This window comes from Acipenser ruthenus, chromosome 3, assembly GCF_902713425.1.
Source record: "Acipenser ruthenus chromosome 3, fAciRut3.2 maternal haplotype, whole genome shotgun sequence".
NCBI classification, from domain to species: Eukaryota; Metazoa; Chordata; class Actinopteri; order Acipenseriformes; family Acipenseridae; genus Acipenser; species Acipenser ruthenus.
This window is the reverse complement of record NC_081191.1, coordinates 50,880,874-50,907,131: the sequence shown is the minus strand read 5'-3', so window position 1 is coordinate 50,907,131 and position 26,258 is coordinate 50,880,874. Positions and strand designations below refer to the sequence as shown.

Here is a 26,258-nt window from a genome sequence, read left to right as displayed (position 1 = left end):
ATCCTTCGAGAAGTTGCTTGATGAGATTCTGGGATCAATAAGCTACTAACAACCAAACGAGCAAGATGGGCCGAATGGCCTCCTCGTTTGTAAACTTTCTTATGTTCTTATGTTCTTAACTATATCTAAGGTTTACAATTTTAAAAAGGCTAACTATGAGGGAATGAAACAGCGACTAACAGAAGTAGATTGGAGTAAAATAGAGAAAACCTCCACAGAAAAAGGATGGCTATTTTTCAAAAATGTAGTACTAGAGGCGCAAAACAATTTCATCCCAAAAGATCCTCTCAATAGTACTCAAAGAAATGAAAGAAGTTATCTACAAACCGCTAACCAAGATCATGCAACAGTCTCTTGACACAGGGGTTGTACCAACAGACTGGAGATTCGCAAACCTAATGCCAATCCACAAAAAGGGAGACAAAACCGAACCACGTAACTACAGACCAATAAGCCTGACTTCTATTATATGGAAACTATAAGAAGATCCAAAATAGAAAATTAACTACATGGTAACAGTATCCTGGGAGACAGTCAGCATGGTTTTAGGAAAGGGAGATTCTGTCTAACTAACCTACTTTTCGACGCTTGATTTTTTTGAGGATGCAACATCAACAATGGATAATTGCAAAGCATATGACATGGTTTATTTAGATTTCCAGAAAGCTTTTGACAAAGTCCCGCATAAAAGATTAATTCTCAAACTGAATGCAGTAGGGATTCAAGGAAACGCATGCACATGGATTAGGGAGTGGATAACATGTAGAAAACATAAAGTACTGATTAGAGGAGAAACCTAAAAATGGAGCGAGGTAACGAGTGGAGTACTACAGGGATCAGTATTAGGCCCTCTGCTCTTCCTAATCTACATTAATGACTTAGATTCTGGTATAGTAAGCAAACTTGCAGACAACACAAAAATGGGAGGAGTGGCAAACACTGTTGCAGTAGCAAAGGTCATTCAAAATGATCTAGACAGCATTCAGAACAGGGCAGACACATGGCAAATTACATTTAATATAGAAAGGTGTAAGGTACTGCATGCAGGCAATACAAATGTACATTATAAATACAATATGGGAGATACTGAAATTGAAGAAGGAATCTATGGAAAAGATCTAGGAGTTTATGTTTATGTCTTCATCTAGACAATGTGGGGAAGCTATAAAAGGCCAACAAAATGCTCGGATATTTAGTGTTGAATTTAAATCAAGGAAAGTAATGTTAAAACTTTACAATGCATTAGTAAGACCTCATCTAGAATAGTGTGTTCAGTTCTGGTCACCTCGCTAAAAAAAGGATATTGCTGCTCTAGAAAGAGTGCAAAGAAGAGCGACCAGAATTATCACAGGTTTAAAAGGCATGGCATATGCAGACAGGCTAAGAAAACTGAACAAAGAAGACTATGTGGCGATCTGATTCAAGCATTCGAAATTCTAAAAGGTATTGACAATGTCGACTCAGGGGACTTTTTCGACGTGAAATAAGACCAGGGGTCACAAATGGGGATTAGATAAAGGGGCTTTCAGAACAGAAAATAGGAGGCACTTTTTTACACAGAGTAGTCTGGAACCAACTCCCCAGTAATGTTGTTGAAGCTGACACCATGGGATCCTTCAAGAAGCTGCTTGATGAGATACTGGGATCGATAAGCTACTAACAACCAAACGAGCAAACAATAACTTTCTTATGTTTTTCTGTTCTTACTGAACAATTATCAATTTTGTGTGCTACGTAATACGCTAGAAAAATAAATGTTTGCTGGTAAAAGCACTGCCGCGCGGCGTGCAGGGTAAGCCATACAACCAGAGATCGCAAGTTCGAATCCTGGTTGTGCAAGGCAGCCGGTCTTCACTGGGGACTCATTGGCTTTGGTGCTCCTGGGGTTGGGGAGATGGGCTGTGGCTTAGACTATTTCTCCTCATCACTCTGCGGCAAACCCTACAGGTCAGGCGCTGAGTGAGGTTTGCTGGGCTGGTCCTTGTACTCCAGACATACGCTCTCGTGTTCCTGGGTGTAAAACGATGCCAATTGGCTCGTGGGATCGGAGGACGCTCACTGAGCCTCGGAGGACGCTCACTGAGCCTTGGAGGACGCTCGCTGAGCCTCGGAGGACGCTCACAGCCTCGGAGGATGCTCACTGAGCCTCGGACACTCACCGAGCCTCGGAGGACGCTCGTCGAGCCTCGAAGGACGCTCGCCGAGCCTCGGAGGACGCTCACAGCCTCGGAGGACGCTCACTGAGCCTCGGAGGACGCTCGCCGAGCCTCAGAGGACACTCGCTGAGCCTCGGAGGACGCTCACAGCTTCGGAGGACGCTCACCGAGCCTCAGAGGACGCTCGCCGAGCCTCGGAGGACGCTCACAGAGCCTCGGGTCCCTGAGCTGTGTGGAGAATCGCCGCGGTGAAGAAAAAAAATAATAATAATAATAATTGGGCATTCCAAATTGGGAGAAAATCGAGGGTAAAAATAATTAGAGATTCTAAATTTAAAAAATAAAAATAAAAAAAGGTTTGCCACACTGGTCCTACTAAAAGGAAAACGTCCAGGAACCTACTACTCTATGCAAACCCTTTCTACACTGTTTGGTATCAACATCCCCTAAACTGACCAACTTCTGGGCTCCCGGAGTCCCAGCATTCTCAGTACCAGTTGCATGGTGCTTTTCGTACTACACCTAACCTGAGGTAAAAAAAAAAAAAAAATCTGCTGTATAAAATGTAAAGTAGCTAGCCAATGCTAGCCAGTTATTGAAAAGCTCCTACAAACCCAGTATAAAAGATAAGTGAACATGTAAGGTTTGTATTTCAAATAGTATGCTTAATAGTAATGCATTTTACCACCATAAATAGCAAATGTACAGCAAGTATTTGTATTTTGTATTTAGACACCCACAAGCCATACAAGAAATTGGAAACGAGCCAAGAAAAGTTTGATTGAATCACCTGGAGAACCTTGTTGTTGATATAGAGGGTCTAATATAATTACTTCAAGCAATTTGTAAGTTTGATATACTGTATTGCAGCATACATAAATCACCTATTAGTTTAATTATGGAAGCTGAGATGACACTTACCATTGCGTCAGTATACTCGTCCAGTTTGCTGGGTGAAATGACCTTCTTGTGCTGTAGGAACAGATCCTGCAGGAAGTTCTGTTAAGGAGAATGACAGGATTACTTTCCTAAATTGAAAGAAAGATTTAGGAGTGTTTAATTCTATAGCATACTAATCAAGTGATTGCACAGCCTCTGAATGTCATGGTTGGTTTGATAAACAACAGTTTTTAATTAGTTTCAGTTAAATTAGAAATTTTATCCCAAGCTACTACTGATGGTGGATGTAAATACTACTGTAAAGCAGGACTCTCTTGGGTGATTTGCATTTTTTACACACCGAAATACACCAATGAGACGCACATTCACATTTAGATGTTAATTTGCATAACCTTATTTCAATTATCTTAATTATTAAGATGTGCCACTAACTTTAGATCAATTGAATAGACCCCCCCCCCCTTATATGTTGAACAGCACTTTTTGTTGTTTACATCTTACACATTACACAATGCGTACTCTCTGCTTTCTTCTGTGTGCTCTAGCATCTAAACCCTACTATACCTTTTAGATAGCATGGGGATATATGGCAAAGTGGTCTGCCGTGTGCAGGTGTAGAGGTGATGTGATTATGAAACAGAAGACAGACAACAAAGTTCACGATTCAAACAGACATTTATTTTTATAATCCCGGTCTGGCGACCGCAAAGAATAATCCCAGGCAATAAACAGCAATGTATTGCTTAGCAACTGGATCTGGAGTAGAATATGATATGGTCAAATTATCAGCAACATTCAAAAAGCACATTTCATCGACTCAATTCCAGACTCACATATCAGCACATTTGCACATTCATGAGTATGGCTTTAGGTAAGCATTTATTTAGTTAAGCATTTTTGATTGATTGATGTTTACTTATACTGTAAATCCAAACAGTGTGAACATGTGCAAGGACTGAGACATGCAAGGTCATTAAGTACTGCGAAGGGCTATATGGTTGTGTGCTACCATTATTAGGCTTCCAGGCCTAGTATGGGAAGCCTATTTTTTTTGTTAGGATTTTTATTATATTTTTTCCTTCCGCCAAGAAAACCTTAAAAGTTGCATAAAATGAAAACCGTTGTACTAAAACTCACGAAACTTGGGTGGTAGAGGCCTTTGGGAAGTTGTGTCAGAGCATAAAACGAAGGTCATAGGTCACATGGTTTGGCAGCCATATTGGATTTTTTCAAGAATTTTTAACAATTAAAAAAAATCTTCTTCTCCAAAACCACTTATGGTAGAGATGTGAAACTTGGGGCACAGACTACCCTTATGCTCTAGATTTAGATTTGTTCAAGAGAAGTCGATTGGTTACATGGTTCAGCTATATTAGATTTATCAAAAATATTCTAACAACTTCTTCTCTGAAACCGTTATGCCAATTGAAGCGAAACTTTGCATACATAGCCTTGGTAAGGTTGTCTATCAAGTTTGTTCAAAGCAAGTCGCTACATAAAAAAACATGGCCGCCATGAGCCAATCAAATTTCAGCTATGGTCAAATTATTATTATTATTATTATTATTATTATTTCTTAGCAGACGCCCTTATCCAGGGCGACTTACAATTGTTACAAGATATCACATTATTTTTACATACAATTACCCATTTATACAGTTGGGTTTTTACTGGAGCAATCTAGGTAAAGTACCTTGCTCAAGGGTACAGCAGCAGTGTCCCCTACCAGGGATTGAACCCACAACCCTCCGGTCAAGAGTCCAGAGCCCTAACCACTACGCCACACTGCTGCTACAAATACTTGCATATATTGTAGTATTTATCGAAGGTACAATGTTGTAGATACACAAATCTTCACACAGTAGTGGAAGTATATGTGAATTAATGTATGCTCTATTAAAAAATTACATTGATCTTGACCTTTGACCTCTGCTAAAGGTCAAATGCAAAACTTGCTTATAACTCCTTAGAGAGTGCAGATAGGGTCATGGTTACTATGGAACACATATACAAAACCATATATGCGCTATCAAAAAAAATTACCTTGATCGTGACCTTTGACCTCTACTTAAGGTCAAATGTAAAACTTGCTCATAACTCCTTACAGAGTGCAGATAGGGTCAAGGTTACTATGGCTCACATATAGAAACCCATATATGCTTTATTCAACCAATAGAAATGCTTAAATTTCACAATAACTCCTTGGAAGCCTCAAAGTTGCTTGCAACTTCTAGTTATTATTATTATTTGTTTATTTAGCAGACACCTTTATCCAAGGCGACTTACAGAGACTAGGGTGTGTGAACTATGCATCAGCTGCAGAGTCACTTACAACAACGTCTCACCCGAAAGACAGAGCACAAGGAGGTTAGGTGACTTGCTCAAGGTCACACAGTGAGTCACTGGCTGAGCCAGGATTTGAACTGGGGACCTCCTGGTTACAAGCCCCTTTTTTTTAACCACCGGACCACACAGCCTCCTCCCCAGTTGCATGCAAATGTACAGTATACAAAGATGTTACTGTATACATTAATATTATTGACAACAATACTGTACATTATACTGTATATAAAAGAGAGTAAAGCTCAGATTATCAATTAAGAATACTGAATCATAGTACAGCAGAGCATTATTTCTTCAAACTGCTTTGTGACACACATGCTGTTTAATCATGGGTTTTTATATTCAGCTTTTCAATAATGGCTGCTGCAGTGCATTATATTAATTAAATATTTATGTATAGAATAGAAAATGAGAAAAAAAATACTGTACATGTACATCACAACTGCCAGATACTAAATTATTTACGTGTGCAGTCTTTTGTTTTTAATTTTACAAAGAAGGTCTTAAATGGAAGCTGTAAACTGATGATTATTTTTGATCATCAGTTGCAGTCTCCTTTGTTGATCAACAGAGCAGGGATAGCTGTTAGCAGTGGGCAAGTGTGCTTTCCACATTACACAGCATGTCTTAAGCCTGCCATAGAGGCATCAACCACTTTAATAGTAAGAGAGCAGTTTCATACCTTGAGCTCTACAGCTGAAATAAACCCACTACTGTCAGCATCATATTTGCGCCAAATCTGTAAAAAAAAATGTTTAAGAAAGAAAAAAAGTTATGTATCACTTTGAACAACAGATTTTTTTAAAAGGCTATTTTATTTCCAATTTACACTTTATTGATAATCTTACTTAACCTAATGCCTGCCAACAATGCTAACATATGCAGCACAGACTTGTGTGTCTCTCAAGTGATGGATTAATTTTCTATGTAAAAAGCATCCCTGACATTTTCCTGTTGCATTAGTTTCAGTCACAATGAGCAAGTCAGCAGATTTGACTGACTTTGATAGATGACTAATAGTAGACGGTATTCTGTTGTTGTTTGGGTAAGTCAAGGGGTTTGGCACATCAGATTTGTGCGGGTAACAGTGAATCATGGACTGTTGCTTTTTTTCAGGTACTCGAGGGAAAGCTTTGGTGTAAAAATCACTGGAATGTATTTTATAAAAAAAAAAGGTTTTAATCTTAAATCCTGAATAAATAAATTTAATACAATGGTGAAGTCAAGCCAGAACACGCGTAATTAATAGGCAAGCTATGTCAAATGCCAGCAACAGTGCATTGACTATGACTGTGGACACAAACACAAATGAAGGCACTGACACACAGACGAGTAAATAAAGTAAAGCATTCTGACAAGATGGGTAAAGACACTTTGTAGAAATACTTGTAGAAATTAGATAAATGTATTTACTATTATAAGTGTCATTTGATAATTTTTGTTTAAGATCAAGGAAAGGAAAACTAAGCTGGTGCTCAGCGCCTATGACAGTTTTTGTTTTATGCAATAAAGGTGATTAATGATCTGTCATGTCAAAAATGTTGCCCTGAAATCAAACAAAAAAATGGCTAAAATTAAAAGGTTGTGCAGTTTCGTCAAATTGTATTGTGGATGCTTCACAATCAGAGCTATTGTACTTGTTAAAAAGTTCACTTATTTTAGCCGTTACTATTTTCGAAGGGCAGTAATAGTGCTGCAGTAAATAGGCATTTGAAAACTCACCATCTATGTTTCTAGCGGTGTTCCAGAACCTTCAGATTTAGGATTTAGCATTTGCTTACCCTCATAAACTCTACACTGTTATCAAGTGGTGTCTCCCGTCTGAAAAGTAGCAGGAAGTTTTCGTCTTTTGGTAGCATCATATTTGCAAGCTATAGTAAAGGGAAAAAAGAAGAAACTTAGAAGTGATAATTCAGTGAGGTTATATTTTGTAAAGCATGACCCATCATACCAAATGTATGAGCACTACAACCCTATAAACTGTCTGCAATCCAAACATGAGTCCTAAATATACTACCACTTGGGTGTGTAATTGTGGCAAAGTGGTTAACAGTGTGCAGGTGCAGGAGTGCTGCAGTGATCAATAAACAGACAATGATAATCCAGGTGCAATGGTTTTTTATTTGTACAATCCAAAGTCTGATGATAAAAGGCAGTAAATAATAGCAATGAGAACAGGCAAGATAGAGGCGTTTAAACCACGGGTTAGTCCCGAAATAATAATAGTCCCAATCTTTAACACCCACACATAACATAAAACACAAACACAAGTCCACAGTGAGTGATATAGTACTTGTGGTGTAAATACAGTTTATTCGTGAACAATTGGTGCAGTGATGTCCAGGTAAGTGCTTAGACACGACAAAACACTCATGATTACAATACATGTTCTCCTTCCAGTTTAGCTTTTAACCATGCAAAGGAACAGATCACTTCGATACGTCCCCTTTTGTACCATCAATCATGACCCCTTGGTTAACGAGTGCAACCGCTCCTACAATCCGCGGCTGCCACATCATTTCCCTTCCAGGTCCCTTCCACAGACTCCTCTGCCAGCCCAGACCACACAGCCTAATTTGGATGCGTCTTTCGTCACCACCTGTTACGGCTGTGGATCACCCCCATCCTTACACCCTCGCGCATATGGCTTGCCTCCACCAGTGCAGGGCTTCCCAGCATATGTGAGACACGGTCAACCGACAGTGCCTGTCGCCTTTGAGGTGTAGCTGGAAGGCATTGAGCCACGTCTGAAGCAGGCACATATGGAGTAATCCCAGCTGGAGAGCTAATGAAGCCCCTGTCATCAGACACAGCACTAGAGATACTATCGATCTCTGCTGAAACAGGGATAGACAGTTCTGAATGGTGGCCACCCTGTCGTCTGGCAGGTAGGCTTGCATTGTAAGGGAGTCCAGCCGGAGTCCCAAGTAAACCGTACTTTACACCGGAATTAATTGGCTTTTGGCATCGTTGAAGGTGAGACCCAGCCTCGACAGATGCTCATATTGCCGTGTGGGCCACTGCTCCTTCCTGTGACTGGGAACAGATCAACCAGTCATCCAGGTAGTTCAACACCCTGATCCCTTGCAGCCGCAAGGGGGCCAGGATGGCATCCATGCACTTTGTGCAGGGGGCTACAGAGAGGCCGAATGGCAACATGTAAAACTCGAAGACGCTTCCCTGAAAAGTGAAGCAGAGATATTTCCTGTGCGAGGGATGAATAGGGACGTGAAAATATGCATCTTTTAAGTTCACAGTAGTAAACCAGTCGCCCAGCCGGACAGACTGGAGAATGTGACGGTGTGTGACCATTTGGAACATTTTCTCCCTCAAGAATCCGTTGAGGTGTCTCAGGTCTAGGATGGGGCGAAGGCTGCCATCCTTCTTTGGCACCAAAAAATATCTCGAGTAGAACCCCTTCTCTTGGAGGTGGGTTCAATGAGGTGGATGGCTTGCTTGGGAACTAATGCAGCTACTTCTTGTTTGAGGGCCAAGACCTGGAGAGTGTCGCTCATGGAAGTAACCATGATCCCTCGAAAGGGAGAAGGACCTGCGCGGAAATGAAGTGCGTAACCGGTGTGTACGGTGACGAGCACCCAGTTTTCTGAGGTGCAAGTGTGTCAATACTGTAGCTGGTGTTGTGTGAAGCACCAAGGGCACTGCATGCATCGAGGCTCTGAGGCCCAGAGGGTGCTGAAGCACCAAAGGGCGACGAGCACTGACGGCATCTCACTCTGAAGCGCTGAAGCACCTGGGGCACTGCGAGCAACGAGGCTCTGAGGTCTCGAGGGCAGCGAAGCACCAAGGGCGTCTGCAGCACTGAGTGCAACACCGGAGCACTGAGGTCTCGCATGCGCCGAAGTACCAGGGTACACCTAATGCCTGACTTCTGGAGTGCCAGGGTGCAGAAGCACCGAGGCACGGTGTCTAAGCATGAGGGCTCCGAATCACCAAGGGTGCAAGCACAGAAGGTACTGGGGAAAGGCACCTAGCCTTAACCGCGTGTAGTCAACACAACCCAGGGTAGCGCGTAGCATATGCCAGGATGGATACACAGACTCGAGTGGATGCGGTAGGCAATAAGGAGAGCAGTAGAGGCGTGGATCATAGCCTGGCCTGGACCGCGTGCAGTCACACAAATGGGGCAGCGCGTAGCGTACACTGAAGAGGAGCACAGGCTCAAGAGCTGCGTTAGGCACGGGTTGAACTGCTAGTTTATACAGCAAGAAAAAAACAGTACTCTTTGGTTTTTTTGGTTTATTTTGAAAGCCCAACGCACTGAGGTGGGCGGGCCGAGACAGCCGGTGGAGTCTACTCAACAGCGGGGCAAGGTAGAGCCAAGCTCTACCTTATTTTTTTAAACTGCAAGAGCAGTAAAGAAAAACACACACACAGGACAGCCAAGCTGTGGGTTAGAACAGTCACCATGCCAGAAAGGTGGACTGTGGAAATTATTATTATTGTGGGTTTTTTTTGGGGGGCCATGCGTACTGAGCGGGTGGGCCAAGACAACCAGCGGAGTCAACGCAACAGCAGGATGCATCTCTTTTTTTATTTTGCTCCAATAGCAGGAGAAAAACCATACACAACAGCAGATGCTACAGAGTTAGAAAGCAGTCTGCAATGCAGTGCAATGTGCAGACTGGTGAAAGAAAGAAAGATTTAATGAAGCGCAGTTGCGCAGCGTTATAGCTCAGTTAACAGAAGCTTCTGATTCCAGGGAAGTGGCAAGCCAATTTCCAGCAATATAAAATATTGCAGGGTAACTCCAGAAAACTTGAGTGAGAGCTCTTTCATACAGACTCAATCACAGCAACTGGTCAGGTTAGCACCGTACCTTACCGCAGTGAGAAGCAAAAGAGGAAGTGAGCTCCGCGGAGTGACTTTTTATTCTTTCAGGAGGCGGGACTGAGGACGTCACTCCCCGGAGGGGCCTATTGGCAGCTCTGACATAAAATGCTCAGCGAATACCTGACCTGTGTCAGGCATATCCCAAAAGTATGGTTGGTGGTCGTCTTCGAATTCAAAGTGAACCCACACTATACAAAATAACCCAAAATACACCCAGAGACGTGGGTTGTTTACTATCCATACATGCCAGCAGTCCCTATAAGGTCAGGACAGTCCCGATTTCCTAGCAAATGTCCCGCGTCCCGAAGCACAGGAAGAAAGTCCTGATATTTACCCATAGAAAAAAAAGAATTTATTCTGCACAGTAGTTAGTGAAAACCACACGCTGTGCTCTTCGTGCGGCTGACACATCTGCTGATCACTAACTTATACAAAGGTAAGAATGCTTCACTATGTCTATTTTTACTGTCATGATGGTGGTGTGGTGTTGAACTGGGGGGGGGGATACGTCTATTATATGATAATGGGTGCTTTTGCGTATGACCCAGTGACGGAAATATAATTAGTAAATCTCACTCCCAACCTGTGAGGGCGCTAAGTAGCGAAAGGGAAAGGGAAAGGCTTTGGATGGGCTGGCCTTTCATTTCCTGGGTTGGGAAGTCGGTCAGCCTGGAAGAAGGCGAGACTCCGTTGCAGGAACGTATTGACCTGGAAGGTAAACGAGTTAGCAGCTGCAGGCAATAGAGTCAGCTGTAATCGAGTAGGGTCGAACCAAGGGGTCATGCATGATTGCATAAAGGGGGCCGGAGAAATCTTTTCCTTCGCTTGGGTTCAGAGACGCATGGAACTGGAAGGACCGGGAGAGTTCCCAAAAAGAAACAAAAACGTATTTGTGAGTGTTTTGTTTGTTTGTAGCACTGTTAGTAATTGTCTTTTGTTTGTAAATTCACTACACGGCTAACACGTCTCCGGAGCTGTCGCCTTGGGCCAGCACTACCCGGAACAACAACACCACAGTCACTGTTATTTGTTATCACCCACCTTGAGCACTACTGCACGCACCCGGACTGGTGATTTGTGATAGTAGTATTGTGGGAGCAGATAACGTGTTATTATTTGTTTTGTTTACAAATCATTATTATTATTTTCCTGCCGAGCTTTACACCAGGGGTGTATTGCCGGAGAATTATTGTTTGGTCGCCAGACCAGGATTTGTGTAATAATAAAAATAACATTTCCAAATTGGATTACAGTTTTCACTTGTGATTATTTCTGCACTGCATCACCTCTGCATCTGTTCTTAATCAACAGCCACTTTGCCACAGACCCCTACCATGTGTATGATGCGTATGACCCCCCCCCCCCCCCCCCCCGGGATGAGCATCCCGCTGAACAGTTTGTACTATCCTTGTATTATTTGCTAAACATTTTTAGCAATCTTTTTAGTGGGAGAAGGCAATTTACCCTTTAAAGTCGTACAATGTTTTAGATGCACACTTCTTATAGCATGTGGAGTGTATGTGGTATGTGCTGCTATGTCACAAAAATCATGACAGTGGAGAGAGAGAATACATATATCGTCCCTGTAACGCACTTGCCACTTCTTTTGTAACATCTACCGAAACCGTCCTTTTCTCACTACTTATTACACTCAGCTCCTGGTCCATGCTCTTGTAGTCTCCAGATTGGACTACTCTCCTTGTTGGTCTCCCTGCTTCGACTATCAGCCCCCTTCAGCTCATTCAAAATTCTGCTGCTCGTCTTGTATTCTCCCAGCCTCACTACCCTCATGCTACCCGAAGAGCATTATAAACGGGTGAGGAGGTGGGTGGTGCCGCGGGACACATAACAGCACACATCTGACTAAAATACTAAATAAAATAACTCCCTCTCTATAAGGCAGCAGTGTGGATTAGTGGTTAGGGCTCTGGACTCTTGACTGGAGGTTCGTGGGTTCAATCCCAGGTGGGGGACACTGCTGCTGTACCCTTGAGCAAGGTACTTTACCTAGATTGCTCCAGTAAAAACCCAATTGTATAAATGGGTAATTGTATGTAAAAATAATGTGATATACTGTTGTAAGTCGCCCTGGATAAGGGTGTTTGCTAAGAAATAAATGATAATAATAATAATGCACATATAGTGAAGCAAAAATGTAACTTTCCATGAATTAACCATGCATAAAGCACCATGTAATCAACACTATATTTTTTACAAAAAAAAAGGTAACATTCCCACTTGTGGACCATTTTAATTAGCAGTTTTTTAAACTATAAATAGCCGGGCTAAATGGCGGTCGGGAGTTTAGTTCGAAGCGACAGAGAAGCAAACCAAGTGCGAGAAGGTGAGCGGGTTGGGAGAGGGGAAGAGGGAATGGGCTCGCCCCAGGTTCGGCTGCCGGAGCGGGGCTGAAGCGAAGCTGAAGAGTCTAGTATGCATGCATTCCGGTACCAAACCCTATGCATTCCGGTACCAAACCCGAAAACGCACAGCACAGCCCTACACATGGGCCTAAATCTAATTTCAAATCTAAGTTACATTTTCTTTAAAACATGTATAAATAATTGTACTTGAGCATCGGCAATATTAATAGTTTCTTCCGCAAGTGACTCCCTCCTTGTTGTTTCGCTGTGTTTAATTTCTTCCGTTTTCTACCTGTTGTGGAAATCATATTCAACATTTCCCTTTGACTCATCATGATGTCAATAATATTATATTATTACAGAAATAATAGAATGCAATGTAATTCTGTGTTGTCGGTATAATCACTGGACAACGATGACCTATCAATCAAAAATTAATGAATGCCATCGATGCCTTGTACAGTACATCACATAGCAACCGTCGCCGACTTCATAAACATACTTCATTAGTTTATGAAGAAAACTTCGACCATCTTGTACTTGATTTTACTCTTAAAGGTAACAGTATTCATGGTTTTTGTAACTGCTCTTATTTGAAATCATTCTCATCCATTTATTGTATTTACTACAGTTGCCACTGCTTAGAACGGGCGTGTTTGTGTTAATGTGATTCACCCGCAGTAAGTGATGGACGGTATAAACTCCCACACAATAACCTGACATTCAACATGTCCCTCAATCACCGTACAATAATCAAAACAAACACACGTGTATGCAGTTAAAAATCTTTATTAAGACACGCATTCCACTAATAAAAAAACATTATTAAAACCTATGAATGTAATAAAAAGTAAGGCAAAAAAAGTAATGCAAGTACAGAAATGTACAGTACTGGAAGGCTACATTACTGCAAATTGTTTCCAGTGAAGAACTCTGTGATACGCATCTGGATGGTCTAAAAAATCCCAATTCGGCTTTATATCCGGATGCTGCTCCATAGCACGCCACAGTGTTAAAAGCGCAGCATGCATGCTTACGTCTTCAGTGTCTGTTTCAGGCAGAGCGTCCTGCTCGCCTGAAACAGGTGACACAGGTGACACAGCTGACAATTTTTCCTCTGACATCCCCTCTGGAGATTCAGTTTCGGTTGTATTTTCATCAGCACCTCCTCAACTATGGAAAACCCAGTTTTTTTTTTTAAGCAACATTGCACTGTTTGCTGACTGACAGAGTTCCAAGCATTCTTTAGCAAGCGCACAGCATCTAACACAGACATTTTATTTACACACTGAATTTTCGTTTTTCTCTTTCCAGCAATGCTTGCTGTTGCAGTCAGTGCTGTTTTTTCAAACTGTAAACCCGACACTGGATACAGGGATTAAATAGCCAAGGTACAGTATTGAATGGCAAGGTAACGAGGTGAAAACAGCTGATTGGTGGATTAGTAAGAGCGATTACTACAGTATACGCAGTGTGTTTGTTATTTAAATCTATGTGATTGGTACATAACGAGATCCAAACAGCTGAGTTTGCCCAAAATATATGGCGTGCTTAACACGGTATAAACAATGCCTTTGTTATTGAAATTAATGGGAATGGAAAATGGCAAATGCTATTTGCCTGATATAAACGGCTACCTGCAATAACCCTGGATGGCGTAAGTGGTGGATACTGTACTTGCTCTTAATGGAATTTACTCTTATAACCAAATATTTTTAAGTTTAACTGCTCTTAATCGCAATCGCTCTCAAACATAATTATTTACTGTATTAATTTTCAATCATTTGAATTTGCTCTCACTTACTACTGAATTGTATTGTATTTTATAACTGTAATTATCTGTAATGTGATACTTTGTAATGTGACACTTTGTAACAACTATAAGTTGCCCTGGATAAGGGCGTCTGCTAAGAAATAAATAATAATAATAATAATAATAATAATAATAATAATAATAATAATAATAATAATATGTGTCTGGGGGGGGTCAAAAAGTGGAAGACATAATGCCATATTGATCAATTGGGGGGGTGCAAACCTGCCCCCCTGTCCTATAGCAAATGACACCCCTGGACCAGAGTAAGGCGGATATGTAAAAAGTTAGATGAATTAATCCTGTTTTAAATACCTTTCTACACAGTTATAACAATTACTGTATTCACACAATTATTGTTTTGAGGTTCAGCTTTTATTAGGGAGCTCCTCTAAATCCCTTGTTTAGAACGACACAGGGTATTAATGCTTGTGACAGGGTAGCCATCTGCTGTGTGAGTGTGTGCATTTGCTGCTGAATGATAGGCAGGAGATCTTGAAGGTTGAAGTTGATACGCCCCGCAGGCAAACAGGATTTTTTTTACATATCAACATAATGAACAGCTCAAATGACACTACCAGCAACGGTAGCGCATGGAGTACATACAACACAGTGTATGAAAATTTTGGTGGGATCTACAATCTGTGAACTAATGTTCTCTGTTCAACAAACTTCGTCGTTGGCTTACTCACCCTCTCTCTCTCTCTCTCTCTCTCTCTCTCCTCTCTCTCTCTCTCTCTCTCTCTCTCTCTCTCTCTCTCTCTCTCTCTCTCTCTCTCTCTCTCTCTCTCCTCTCTCTCTCTCTCTCTCTCTCTCTCACACACACAAACACTGTGCTGATGAGCTTGATCATGGCAGATAAACGGTTAGGGCGGATATGTGACACTAAACAAGACACTAAACAAGACACACACAAACACAACATGGTCACAAGTCTAGAGTGAGTTCTCTTAGTTAAAGTGATGATTTACAAATTTATACGTGCACAATGGTGAAGTGTATTCCGGGTTTGTTTGCTGGCTGTTTAGCTACAACTCCCAGAGTTTGGCCTTCTATAATGGCAAATATAACAGTTAAATAGACAGGCAAAGCAACACACAGAAACTTTCGTACGTCCTTTATAGGTCTTTCCGTAACCATAACATAACAAAGGAACAGATTGCTTCACCACATCCCCTCAGTCACATCCTCTTCGGTAACGAGTGCAATCATGTATCCTCCAATCCATGACTGACAAATCACCTACCGCATTAAGGTGATGACTTCCCCCTTTCTGGATGGCCGACTTCCGACTGACCCTGGAATGAACTGCCAAACCATCCAGTCCGGGGCACACTGTTATACCGCGCCCTCACAGATCGGGAGGGAGATTGTTGACTAGGATTCATTCGCTCTCTGTCACCATTAACTAACATTATTTATTTTCTATTATGCATAGGAAATTCCCTTGTGTACAAACATATTAGGTTTTAGATAACAGGATAACCGATGTCTTCCCTGTGCATACATGTTAACTAAAGGACACAAGAACAACTGTTTACCTCTTGAATTTGTAGTCGTCCATCTGCAGTGGCATCGTAGGCTGACATAAATCTCTTTTTCAGTTTTTGAACCTTCTCTTCAGTTATTTTGTCCTCGAAGAGAAAATAAGATACAATATAATTTAATGGCAAAGCAATGTCATAAATGTATTACACAGTCTTTTCTAAACACACATTTACTATTTTTTCTTCATAAGAAAACGGCTCTACTGAGATGTGAGTCTTATTTTCTACAATGATTCATCTGGTACACCAATAAACTTATCAAACTGAAAGGCATACCAGAAGATTACAAATGCCCTTCTGAATTACTGCAGTAAATATGCACACAGATATAAGCTCTAATATTATTTATTTAGTTTACTTATGCCACATTCAAGTAAGTTAACAAAATATCCAATAAGGGTTGATAACATTCACCATCACTTCAATCAGGCATTTCAGTTTATATGTGAAAATTGTGTTCAGTTCAGTAACATCACTACAAAAAATAAATGTGTGTGAGCTATGAGTCAAAATAATTAATCTTGGTTTGTGGTTTGATTTACCACAAAATAATAGGTCAACATGTTTAAATATAATATTCCAATATAACATTACAAACTTAAATCTATTGTACAGTATATTCAACTCACTGTAAAAAACCAAGAATAAGGAAAACTGCAATTTTGAGACAGACATTGGGGCAGTTTCAATGGAAAAAGTCAAATAAGCCTCACCTTTTTCTCACTCTATTTTGGTAGTACTTTTGGGTTGTGTGTGTTTCCATGTAGTTTTGTTTTAAATGAGAGAAATTCTTGTTCCAAATGCAAATAACCTAATTAATATTAAAATACGGGAGGGTATATTTAAATGTTTATGTCTGACTCTCAATTTGACCTTGAGTGACTCCTGATAGCGTACAGCTTTCTTAAACTGGGTTTCCACGAAGTTGGAAGTTTTGTGTTGAAGCACCGCCAGTGCAGTGTCAAGAATTTTTCGCAACATATTCTTTTTATTTATGTATATGCTCTAAGCACACTCCTAAACTCAGGGGAGACGTTCAGGAGGACAATAAGATGTTTCAAACTCCTGTAGTGGATTGTTCGTGCACTGGGCTTGCAACGTATCCAGATGACTTTTTAATAATAAAGAAAATCACAAAGACTCATTTAATTTGAAGTTTTAACAGATCAGAGCAGTAGTAGTGCTCTTTCGGTTTATTAAATGCTTATGTTAAAAATTGGAGTGGTTGGTTTCGCAGACCACCGTAAATCCCAAGTAATAAGCAGTCCAGGTCATCTGGTGTCTTTACAGGTTTAACAGCATTAATACTTCAATATAGTAATACAGATATGGTTAATTATATGCTTAGCCCTTAGGCTATACATGCATAAAGCTTAAAACGCACACTGCTAAATTCTAGAACATTCAATATATATCACTCTCTTAAGACTAAAACATAATTTCTATACCTTATAGCAATGCATCAATATAAAAGAGATACTAAATTCAAATATATGCTTACCTTCCAATATATGGAAGTGAAGTGTAGGATATATTGAAAAATAAGAACTGCCTTCAAAAGGCAGAGACTTGTGAATATGACCAAACAGCAATCAGTTTTTCAGAGATCTTCAGAGCATGGATCACATCAGCTTGTAGTTAACAAGTTGAGTGATACTTGACTGGGGTTTTACCTTGGTTTTTATAGGATTTTCCCTCCATTGAATACATCAGGTCCCGAGCAAATCTAATCATCACTCGGCCTTGACATTTCTTATCTTTAAGTTAATGATACATTCTAGAAGGATCTGTTCAACTCCTTTTTCAAAACTGATTGGATAGAACTTCTTGCCAAAAAACACTGGAACATGATTTCATCGCTCTCTTTTTCCAACTCCTCCTTTTTCTGAAAAGTCAGGTGGACCAAAGTTCACAGAATCCATGCTATAATATAATACAAGTATATGTGATTATATTAAGCTAAAATTATATTATTATTTAGTCAAAAATTATATGTCCCTCTTAGCCACATATTACATTACCTTTTCAGTATCAATGGGCCAGTTTAACTTCATATACAAATGTGTGTTAACAAAATATTTGACAAAGACTGCCTTTGAATAAGCATACAGTGGTCAGTTCAATTAGTTTCATTACAATTTTAAACTATAATAAACATATTAAGTATAATTGCCTTATTTAACTGTTCCATTCTCGGACTATGCCTGACCTCTCTCTGTTTCTAAAAGTTGCCTGCACAAGCAGGATTCAGACACCCTGTTTACTTGCCAAGACTACTGTTTTGATTAATATGAAACACCATTGTAAGCACTTCTCCAAATTCACCTCATGAAATCAGTTTTCTCCCAAAGAAAGTCGCTACTTATTTGATAAGAACTGTGACTGGACACACCTCCCCTAATTTGTGGAATGCTCCCTTCTACTACAAGGTTTTCTTATCATAGAAAGACCTTTGATTCAAAACTGTGGACTACAAGTAAATCTCACTTTGACTGCCAAACAGAACCTTCCATATCTAGCACCGCTCTGCTTGCAAGCAGATAAGGGCAAGGCTATTTTTCTGTAGGTTTTTTGTGTACTAAAATGATTGAATACAGTTTACACTTTATTTGTCTAATATTCCAACCTAACAGTTCCTGTTTTTTATTGTAGTAAAACCGTTATATAAACTAAACATTTATATTCTTTAATTTAATGGATATTGTAATGTCTAAAAGATTTTTGTTTAGTTGGAGAAAGAAACTGAACTAATTCTTAAATTGATTAAATTAAATGCTCGCTCCTGCTTTTACAGTCTATTTGTATTACAGTACAGCCTTAAACAAGCAAAAACACTTGTTAGTTTAAATATTATGTTTCTTATTAGATCAAAATACTGAAAAAATATTATTTATCTTCAGAGAGTTTTGTAACTCTATTATTAGATCAGCATACTCTATGCTTAGTAACAACACAATCAAATAAAATCAAAATGTCTTTTTAGTTTCAAATATCGTTCTGTCTAAAAAGGGTTACCCTTTTGTTTTTACTAACCCACGAGTGTATGTGCACTAATAACAAAGGCACATACACAAGCTTTTTTTTTCTAACATTACCACTTGTTCAGTTTTCTTAGTTCAAAGCATTGTAACCTGTTCATAATTTGCTGCAATATTATTTATGCTGGTTTTATATTCTTTAAAACACAGTACAATTATTACAATATACTGACAGTGTCAGTTAGTACGGAACTTCTTTCATTTTTAACTGTAATATGTTCTTTCAACAATAATACCATTATTTGTATGACAGTTTAACTTTAAATGATTTTATAACATGTATTTCTAATTCAGTTGCTTCAGTATAACAGTTGCTAATATTAATTTACTGAATTAAGTCTGACCCCTTTCTCTGTTCATACAAAATCCTGTCAAAGCAGGTTTTAAAGACAACCTTTGCTTTTTGCCAATTTTTTGGTGTTGATTAATATGAGACATGAAGCAAAGAAAGTAAAGTATCGAAAGAAGCTACTTTTTCTCATAAAACTGGAATGTGCTAACAAGGCCTTATGATAAGAGCCTGCCGAGTTTGACTCTTTCCAGCAGGTGCTTTCATAGACTGCACACAACAGCTACCCATTGTTTTCTACTGAGTATACAGATCTTTTTGAAAGGAACATATACAGTATTATTATAATTATTGACGAAGAGTATATCATATTATTTCAATCAATACAGGTTAGTTTAACTCATCCAATAACTCTGCACATTCCCAACAGGATTCGAACTCTGCGCCAGGCTCAGCTCTGTGAACACCACGACAGGCCTGTGCACATCTGCTAAAAATATTTTCTAAAACACATTACAGTCATTACAATATTTGTTGCAATTTCACAAATGTTCAATTTGTTTCCCAAAGATCAGCCTGCTTCCAGTAGCTGTGACAGTCTTGGGTCAGTTTCTGCTCTCAGTGAGTCAGTTTCTGCTCACAGGTGTGGGTGACAGTCTTTAAAAGCCTGATATCTGCAAAAACTTAAATCTTGTGAGCTGGGCTCCCATCTCTGCATTTTCATTCCCATCGTCAGTGGGCAAACACATTTTAACTGAATCTGGGTCCATCAAAGAACCGCACACCCTTGCAACCTAGGTCTTCCTTGCAAAAGGATCTGATGACTTATAGCTCAAAAGGGACATGCCAGAACCGTCTGTGACAGCAGCCTGTCTCATTTGGCCACCTTAATTTGTTAATTGTTTAATTTCATTTGTTAATTGTTCTGGCAGTTGGCCTTGTTATTGTAAATTGAGGCCAGCTGCCAGGTATAAAAGCAGCCAGTCTGCTCAGGGCTGCTGTGTGGAGAGCCTGCTTGTCTGTGTGCTCAAGCGTACAAAAGGAAAGGTAGTGTAAAACTTTTCCAGATCAGTGTTAAAACTGTGTGGTTTGTTTTGTTTAACTGTTTTGTTTTTGTGCTACAGGTAAACAGCTTAGTTGTTCTGTTTTATAGTAGGTTCCTGTGTTGTATTTAGTTAGTGCTCAAGAAAGAGCTAGGTGTTTGTTTTGTTTATTTTGTTTTGTTATTATTAAAATAGCGCGAATGCGTGTTAAAACCTTAATTTCTGTGTCCTGGGTCTATTTTTAAAGGGGCAACAAACCAAAAGTGGTGCAGTTCTTTTACTATATATATATATATATATATATAGAAATGTTGTGTGCTATCCTTGTATTATTTGCTAAACATTTTGTGACTGCATATTTATTATAAACCTATTATACCTGTACATATAATAATATGTACAAGTTTTCCTACAGAACCGTAGCTTCAGCAATTCCGATCGAATGGAGCTAAAATACCAGCATTTAGGTTAATGATATAAAAATTATCCAGTCAAAATGTTTAGTACAATATATATTTTTTTAAATATTGGTAGTATATCTACAATAGGCTATCCTACATGCCTGCATTTCCCACTTATAAAGATGTTCTTATAATAGTAATAATCAGTGATATAGTCAAGACCAAAGTTTTGAGACCAAGACCAAGACTGAGACAAGTATATATGTAAACTACATAGAAAGTAATATATAATGGCTCATAGGCTTCAATAATTCTATTCTCATGTTTCACATACACAAATAGGATTGTGCTTCAAAAATTAATCTTTCACATCAGACTTTTAGAAATAATAAAGCAATGCATTCACTTTTAAAATTCTTATTCTTATTATTTCTTATTCTTAAAATATTATTATTATTATTATTACTACGACTACTATTAACATAAGCATGATATAAAAGTATGCATAGGCTGAAAAATTTAGTTTACTTGATACATTTTACACTGGATTAGCAGAAGACACTGATAAAACCAGATTACAGTATTGTATACAGTCTGCTTGAAATTAACAATTAGAATTGCTGCTTTAAACATTTCATTGCTCAAAAATGGAATGTATTGGTCTTTATATATATATATATATATATATATATATATATATATATATATATATATACAGTGCCTTGCGAAAGTATTCGGCCCCCTTGAACTTTGCGACCTTTTGCCACATTTCAGGCTTCAAACATAAAGATATGAAACTGTAATTTTTTGTGAAGAATCAACAACAAGTGGGACACAATCATGAAATGGAACGAAATTTATTGGATATTTCAAACTTTTTTAACAAATAAAAAACTGAAAAATTGGGCGTGCAAAATTATTCAGCCCCCTTAAGTTAATACTTTGTAGCGCCACCTTTTGCTGCGATTACAGCTGTAAGTCGCTTGGGGTATGTCTCTATCAGTTTTGCACATCGAGAGACTGAAATTTTTGCCCATTCCTCCTTGCAAAACAGCTCGAGCTCAGTGAGGTTGGATGGAGAGCATTTGTGAACAGCAGTTTTCAGTTCTTTCCACAGATTCTCGATTGGATTCAGGTCTGGACTTTGACTTGGCCATTCTAACACCTGGATATGTTTATTTGTGAACCATTCCATTGTAGATTTTGCTTTATGTTTTGGATCATTGTCTTGTTGGAAGACAAATCTCCGTCCCAGTCTCAGGTCTTTTGCAGACTCCATCAGGTTTTCTTCCAGAATGGTCCTGTATTTGGCTCCATCCATCTTCCCATCAATTTTAACCATCTTCCCTGTCCCTGCTGAAGAAAAGCAGGCCCAAACCATGATGCTGCCACCACCATGTTTGACAGTGGGGATGGTGTGTTCAGGGTGATGAGCTGTGTTGCTTTTACGCCAAACATAACGTTTTGCATTGTTGCCAAAAAGTTCGATTTTGGTTTCATCTGACCAGATCACCTTCTTCCACATGTTTGGTGTGTCTCCCAGGTGGCTTGTGGCAAACTGTAAACGACACTTTTTATGGATATCTTTAAGAAATGGCTTTCTTCTTGCCACTCTTCCATAAAGGCCAGATTTGTGCAGTATACGACTGATTGTTGTCCTATGGACAGAGTCTCCCACCTCAGCTGTAGATCTCTGCAGTTCATCCAGAGTGATCATGGGCCTCTTGGCTGCATCTCTGATCAGTCTTCTCCTTGTATGAGCTGAAAGTTTAGAGGGACGGCCAGGTCTTGGTAGATTTGCAGTGGTCTGATACTCCTTCCATTTCAATATTATTGCTTGCACAGTGCTCCTTGGGATGTTTAAAGCTTGGGAAATCTTTTTGTATCCAAATCCGGCTTTAAACTTCTCCACAACAGTATCTCGGACCTGCCTGGTGTGTTCCTTGTTCTTCATGATGCTCTCTGCGCTTTAAACGGACCTCTGAGACTATCACAGTGCAGGTGCATTTATACGGAGACTTGATTACACACAGGTGGATTCTATTTATCATCATTAGTTATTTAGGTCAACATTGGATCATTCAGAGATCCTCACTGAACTTCTGGAGAGAGTTTGCTGCACTTAAAGTAAAGGGGCTGAATAATTTTGCACGCCTAATTTTTCAGTTTTTTATTTGTTAAAAAAGTTTGAAATATCCAATAAATTTCGTTCCACTTCATGATTGTGTCCCACTTGTTGTTGATTCTTCACAAAAAATTACAGTTTCATATCTTTATGTTTGAAGCCTGAAATGTGGCAAAAGGTCGCAAAGTTCAAGGGGGCCGAATACTTTCGCAAGGCACTGTATATATATATAAACTGTGTGAATGCCGGTGCTACAAAAGAGTTCAAAAAAAACTTTTCAAGAACGGGGTGCTTCGTCTTGGGACAGTTGCATTCAAAACTCTCCTCCAGTGGACAACCACAATGAAGGGGGAAAAAAGACAGCAACTCCCGTAAAATCAAGTCCATATCCACACAGTTCTAAATAAAGCAATAGTATTTATTTCATATCTTTAACACTATACAGCAAACACAGCTTTAATGACATTAAAAAAAGGAAATTAATTTCATATTGGGCTGACATTTCTCTGCATTTATTTCTGAGATCTGACCACTGAGCTTGTCTTTAAAACTGTAAACTGTTTCCTAATTTAATCAGGGTTATCCAATAACGACAAAGTGAGTTGAAATACCGTGTTCGCTAGCTTTACATACAAGCTATGCACATGTAAAACAATTGGCTTACCTTAAAAAGGAAGACGTTCCCCACACTTCTGACACCTTTGTGTGGCAATGCTTGCACTTTGCCGTCCATTTATTATTTTTCTCATCAATTTCAAAATTGAGAAGGCAAATTTATTGCAGAAACTAAACTGCATTTTTTTAGATTTGCTGCCATTTTTAATGAGACTACAGTGACTATATTTATCGGTAATTTCGTAGCAAAATATTACTGAAAAATAAACAAACAGAAATAGAAACGTCACGCTCACGTTCTCTTCTGCTAGTACGGGATTGGCACATCTTCTAATCTCTCAACTCTCTCTAGCCAATCAGTGGCTCGTTGCTATGGTTTTACCCTTGGTAAGTGTGGGATCTATGTTGAGAGGACGTTAAATGCTACTAGTGTATTTTACATTTTTTTGTAATTAAACCATATTTGTTGTCATTACTAACTGTTTATGTCTATGAGTGCGTGTGAATTTGGGTGAAAATGAGGATATAAGATAATCAAGTCTATTGTCAAGACCGACGTTCCGAGACCGAGATCAAGACCAACACCTCAAAATGTGATCTCGAGACTCCATCTCTGGTAATAATAACTAGAACTGCCAGGCAGTTTTGCGGTTTCCAAGCTCAGTACCAGTTGGAAATTTTGGCAAGCTGTAGCATTGCAGCACAAGTGTCAGCAATAGATCAGTTTTATGGAGCAGTTTCAATTCAAAATACTGCATTAGTTCATTATCGCACGATACTTTATAACTTTAAACACCATAGTAACAATTACCCTATCTCCACACTGTAAGGAGCTATAACTGTGTTCCATAGTAACCGTTAACCCATCTGCACTTTGTAAGGAGTTATAAGTTAGTTTTACATTTGACCAAAGATTTTGAAAGGTTTTTAAAGAAATGTGTCATGCGGCCACATTGATTTACGCACAAACACCATTTTTGAAAAAGTCAATTGTACTAACACAGGAATGATACTTGTCAACTTTGGAGTTAATCAAATAAACCATTTTAAAATTTAAGAAGAAATTGTAGGTCTGGCAGCCATCTTGTTTTGCGAAAGAACACCATTTTGTCATATTTGAATTCCGTTGCCCCCAGGATGACACCTACCAAGTTAAGAGTTAGTTGGTTAAACGGTTTGTAAACGGAAGAAGTTTGATGTTTGGGCGCGTTTTGGCGAATTTGGTGGCAGCCATTTTGATAGTAAAGTTTATTGCAGCAACTTCTGCTTCGCAAACTTGAAGCGGGTTTGGTTGCTGATGACATATGCAAAGTTTCAGATCAATCGGTTCAGCCATTCCCAAGAAGAAGATTTTGAAAGGTTTTTAAAAATGCGTCAGGCGGCCATCTTGCTTTATGCACAAACACCATTTTTGAAAAAGTCAATTGTATTGACACAGGGATGGTGCTTGTCAACTTTGGAGTTAATCAACTAAACCGTGTTCAACTGAAGCGGTTTTAAATTTAAGAATGAAACGTAGGTGTGGCCGCCATCTTGTTTTGCGAAAGAACACCATTTTGTCATATTTGAATTCCGTTGCCCCCAGGATGACACCTACCAAGTTAGGAGTTAGCTGGTTAAATGGTTTGCAAACGGAAGCAGTTTGATGTTGGAGCGCTTTTTGGCAAATTTGGTGGCAGCCATTTTGATAGTAAAATTTATCGCAACAACTTCTGCTTCGCAAACTGAAGCGGGTTTGGTTGCTGATGACACATGCGAAGTTTCAGATCAATCAGTTCACCGCTTCCCAAGAAGAAGATTTTGATAGTTTTTTCAGGCCGCCATCTTGGTTGACGCAGGAGCATATCTGAACTGTAATCTATACGCGATACCTGCCAAGTTGCATGTTGATTGGTTACACCACGTGCGAACAGGAGCAGTTTAAAGTTTTGGCAGGAAAATGACAATAATAATTCAGTAAATAAATAAATAAATAAATAAATAAATCTTTACAATAACAATAGGCTTCCCAAGCCAGCTGGAAGCCTAATAAATACACAAATCCAAATTCCACAGGGATGCTGCAAGTTGTCTGAACAAATTTGTGGAATTAACATTTTTTTTTTCTTTTTCATGTTTTCATACTTTTAAACCAAATCTTCTGTGAATTAGGCTCAAGTCTGATGCTGTCGGTAGCCCATAGTAATAACACAGCTATGTTAATTTAATACATATTTTGGTATAAACAATCAGCTACCTGATGACCAATCACAAAGATAACAAAAGTAAGTGTAAGGGCTTTGTTATTTATTTATGTATTTATTGCAATGGGTATTTTTTTTATAATTATTATTATCTGTAGTAGCTTCAGTACTTTTTAGAACCTTGCTTATAAAACAACTTAACTATAAATGAGTCAAATGGCAATAATCTGAAACACTGAAGAAATTGTGTCACGTAAAAAAACAAAACACTAAGCCCCTTGTACTGTATGCTTATTTTTGTCCTATTTGGTCAAAGAAGTTTGCCAATAGAATTGCTTGGTACGACCTTCAGTTGTAGTAAAAAGTTGCACAAGGTTACGTAACAAACAGGATTTTCATTGCTTAAGTCTCATAAGTATAATGTACGACTTCCGGACATGTTTCCAAGTTTCAAAACCCAGATTTTTTGGTCAATTGTCCGGCTTTTTAGCATGAGAAGGGGGTTTACCTTCCCTTTGAAATCGCATGTTTTAGACGGGCACTTCCTACAGCTCGTGGAATGTGCGTGGAATGTGCATGGAATGTGCATGG

At 39.2% G+C, this 26,258-nt stretch overlaps 1 protein-coding gene across 1 annotated transcript in view; it reads right to left on the bottom strand.

Annotated features, from left to right (window-relative positions):
- The window catches only part of LOC117394397 (secretagogin-like), a 68,276-nt gene that overhangs the window by 32,502 nt on the left and 9,516 nt on the right, over positions 1 to 26,258 (bottom strand). The window contains exons 3-6 of the mRNA XM_033992632.3: positions 15,968 to 16,060; positions 7,181 to 7,270; positions 6,082 to 6,138; positions 3,078 to 3,155 (exon numbers count right to left, since the gene is read on the bottom strand). Of these exons, the coding sequence (XP_033848523.1) occupies positions 3,078 to 3,155; positions 6,082 to 6,138; positions 7,181 to 7,270; positions 15,968 to 16,060 (318 nt within the window). The remainder of the gene's footprint in view (positions 1 to 3,077; positions 3,156 to 6,081; positions 6,139 to 7,180; positions 7,271 to 15,967; positions 16,061 to 26,258) is intronic.